Source organism: Zingiber officinale, chromosome 11B, assembly GCF_018446385.1.
Source record: "Zingiber officinale cultivar Zhangliang chromosome 11B, Zo_v1.1, whole genome shotgun sequence".
Lineage (NCBI taxonomy): Eukaryota > Viridiplantae > Streptophyta > Magnoliopsida > Zingiberales > Zingiberaceae > Zingiber > Zingiber officinale.
This window is the reverse complement of record NC_056007.1, coordinates 80,732,924-80,736,760: the sequence shown is the minus strand read 5'-3', so window position 1 is coordinate 80,736,760 and position 3,837 is coordinate 80,732,924. Positions and strand designations below refer to the sequence as shown.

At 45.6% G+C, this 3,837-nt stretch overlaps 1 protein-coding gene across 1 annotated transcript; it reads right to left on the bottom strand.

Annotated features, from left to right (window-relative positions):
* Positions 1–2,679: 2,679 nt before the first annotated feature.
* On the bottom strand, positions 2,680–3,837 carry LOC122034761. Its single transcript, XM_042594101.1, has 3 exons — positions 3,505–3,837; positions 3,255–3,379; positions 2,680–2,957 (listed from the first exon to the last, which is right to left on the bottom strand). Exons 1-3 carry the CDS (start codon positions 3,788–3,790, stop codon positions 2,838–2,840), a joined length of 531 nt encoding a protein of 176 aa, XP_042450035.1. The 5' UTR covers positions 3,791–3,837; the 3' UTR covers positions 2,680–2,837.

The window sequence follows — 3,837 nt, the reverse complement described above, 5'->3', positions numbered from 1 at the left end:
TTTAAACAAATTTTCAAAACTTTATACTCCCCCAAGTCAATTTGATCTTCTCTTGGATTTAAAAACTCAGTTATTGTTCAAGGTATTATTGTTTTCGGTATTTCTCACTGTGATTGTTTACCCTTGTTTTTTGATGAATGCCAAAGGGGGAGGGTTAGGTTGGTTAAGTTAGAGCAACTAAATGAAAACAAAAAAAAACTAACTTAAACCTTAAAAAACCTCAAAAATCATGCCTATTTTTGCATATTTTTATAACTAACTTAACCAGGTTGTCATTCCATCAAAAAGGGGGAGATTGTTGGTGCGGTTAGCACTAACGGTCTAACTCAGGTTTTGATGAATGACAAATCAGGTTAAGTTAGGTGTGTTGTTATCTGACACCTTTATCAAGTGTGCAGGAAAAGTCCAGCTAGGTCGACGGGCTGACCGGATAGCTGGCAAGAAGTCCAGCTAGGTCGACGGGCTGACCGGATAGCTGGCGAGAAGTCCAAGCGGGTCGACGGGCTAACCGGACGCTTGGCGAGAAGTCCAGACGGGTCGACGGGCTGACCAGACGTCTGGCAGGTAAGTAAGGTAAGTCACTGGAGGGGAGTGACTGCGAGGACGCGTTCCCGGGTAGGGAACATTAGGCGTCGATCCGGCTTAGATCCATTTCGGATATCTAAGTCGAGATCGTGACTAGATTCCGGTCTCGGAAAGACGGAATCTAAGTCATACTTTGCTCATCTATAAAACTGTGCTAACATTCTTTTGTTGCAGGGTACATTTGCCTCGGACTAACATTTTCTTGCAGGAGAAGGACTTTCTGGAGAAGAGGGGTCCGGGCGCCCGGAGGGGATCCGGGCGCCCGGAGGTCCGGGCGCCCGGAAGGGATCCGGGCGCCCGGAAGGCAAATTTCATCCAGCCGAGTCGTCGCCACGTGGAGCATCATGGTTTGTGCAGCTACGTCACATTCCAGGCGCCCGGAAGGGATTCAGGCGCCCGGGACAGCATATAAAAGAAGCCCCAGGCAGGAGCTTCAGAATCAATCATCAACTGAGAACTTTCGACTGCTGGTCCCACTGCTCTACGTTCCTGCGACGCTAACAAAGCTCCGACAAAGTGCTTCTTCGTTTTTGGTTAATTTTCTTGTCGGTATTACTTTGTTTCATTAAGCATTTCCTGTATTCATTCTGTAATTATATTCGAATTGCTAGTGATTGCCCAACGAAAGTGGTCAAGGACCACGGGCCTTCGAGTAGGAGTCGTCACAGGCTCCGAACGAAGTAAAAAACAACTGTGTCTACTTTACTTTTCCGCTGCGCTAATACTCTATATTTTCGAATCGATATTCACCCCCCCCCTCTATCGAACCTATCGGTCTTACAAACAGTATGCAGGTCAGGAAGCAGGTCGGTCGGGCAAGTCGGAACGTGCAAGTCATGGATTACAGTAGACAAACGCAGGTCAGGAAGCCGACCGGTCGGGCAGGTCGGAACGTGCAAGCCATGGATTACAGTAGACAAATGCAAGGCAGGAAATAGACCGGTCGGACAGGTCGGAACGTGCAAGCCATGGATTACAGTAGATAAATGCAGGTCGGTAAATAGACCGGTTGGGCAGGTCGGAACGTACAAGCCATGGATAGTAGTGGATCAAAGCAGGTCAGGATGCAGACCTAACGTTTAGGCACTACAGGACAAACAAGTCAAGGAATCGTAACCGCTTGTCAGAGAATGTCAGAGAGCAATCAATGTGTCAGGGAATATGCTAACAGTCGGGGCTCGCTACGCCTTCGGTTTTGCCGCCAGCCTATTAGGAAGAGCCACGTGTCAATCACCGCCAGACAAAGCCTGACAGCCGACATTTCCTAACACTCGCGCAGGTCCTAGAGACATCCGTTGCAGTATAAAAAGGAATGTTTAATTTGTCCTTTGTGCATGTATGCTCACTCGTCATTTCTCACCAGTCTTTACTTTTCGTCCTTTCTCTGTGTTTTCTGGGGAAAAAATACTTGACTTGAGCGTCGGAGGGTCTGACCCGGGGACTTTTTCCCTGGTTTCTGGTCTCTAACGGCTCGTGGGCTCGTCTGAGTGTGCGCAGAGCAGAAGCGTCATAGTCTTGGTCATCTTCTTTCGTCAGCCGCCCGTGTGAACCTTTCCAGGAGGGTACCAGGTAGATCTAACGCTTTGGCGACCTTCCGTCAACTTCCAGTCCATCTAGGCCCGCCTCCATCCGACTCAGCTTCTGACGGGATCAAGGGGTATATTTGGTATTTAAAATTTAGTTAAACAATGATCTCATAATGTAATTAGATTATATGATGTTGATCTTTTAATATATATTACAAAACTTTGTTAACTTTTTTGTAATCCATATTATATTATAATTATAATTTTAAAACTGTATTAAATAAAATAATCAATATTATAATAAAATTTTGATTATATTACAATGACATATCACCTTCTATCAAATGTAGCCTTAACCTTCTTAGCTACGTTAACGTGACGTTCGCTGATTACCCTGTATCACGAACTATTAGCATAGAAGATATTTCTTGTTATTTATATTTTTTTCCCTACCCAAATTGTCCGATCTTGCTCCAGATCTGATGACTACATCGATGTTCTTCATATGATATAAAATCCAAATATTTTAATGTAAACCATGATTAAGTAAAAACAATATACCACGAAATTAAAAACCTGGCACTATAGTCTATATATATATATATATATATATCAAATCACTGTGCATATTCGTGCTCATACATGATACACCTGAAACCAAATTACTGCAAACGCCAGCGACTTAATTAAGCCAAACTTGGCCCCATATTATATCTACTAGATTAATTAAAGTTTCGCTATCTCATAAATGGTCTGCAAGGTTGGCCTCCATTGACCCTGCTTTGCGCTCCCCGTGCAATGGAATATTCCTAGTCTCTGCATTCCCTCCTCTTCTAATTCTGCTTCCTGATCATAACACAATTATTTATCATAATTAACTTACTTATTAGTTATAATAAGACGCAAAATTAATTAATCATACGTTAAATAAACTAAGAGCAAAACAGTCGATTAGTTAATGTGCCCTTTTCTGTTCGTTCGGTCGTCATAAAATAGTTTTAGACGATGACGTGCGGAAAAGGAGAGGGGGAGAGCATGGGTCGACCGGACGCGGAATTCCCGGTTAGGAATTCCACAGTTGCACGAAACGACAAAGAAAATGCCTAAATTACCCTCGCATATATTGAGAATATCACAACTCACCGGAGACGACGAGGCAGCTGAAGCATTGGCTTCGCCGTCGCACGATTTCTTGATGATCTCCTTCTTCTTGGACAGCAGCTTACTGAGCCGTACTCGCCTCTTCGTCCCGAACTCGCGCAGCACGTCTGTAATTAGCACGGTTGACGAACGTTGACCGACGATTCGTACGTCGTCGTCGTCGTTAAATTGTATTTGCAATTTCAACTTTTCGAGTAGTCAGCTGAGCATACATGCACATGATCAGATGTACCTTCGAAGCTGACGAGGCGGTAGAAATGGCCGAGCTGAAGAGGCTCCTCCGGGCCGAGCAGTTTTAGGTACCGGACCACCTTCTCCCGACGGTCGTCAGCCGTTGCGGAGGCGGAGGAGGAGGAGGAGCGCCGCTGTGAGATGAGGGTGATGACGACGGCGACGTAGTGGCCGGGGTTCGCGGCCATGACGTGGCTGGCGGAGAGCGGGCAGTTGGCTTTCTCCGTCCTCCCGTCCGGGTGCTGGATCAGGACGGCGACCACGTCAGTCGTCTGGCAATTGCCCATGGCCAAATAGATCAGTTTTCAGTCGTCCGTAGACTATACGAATATTA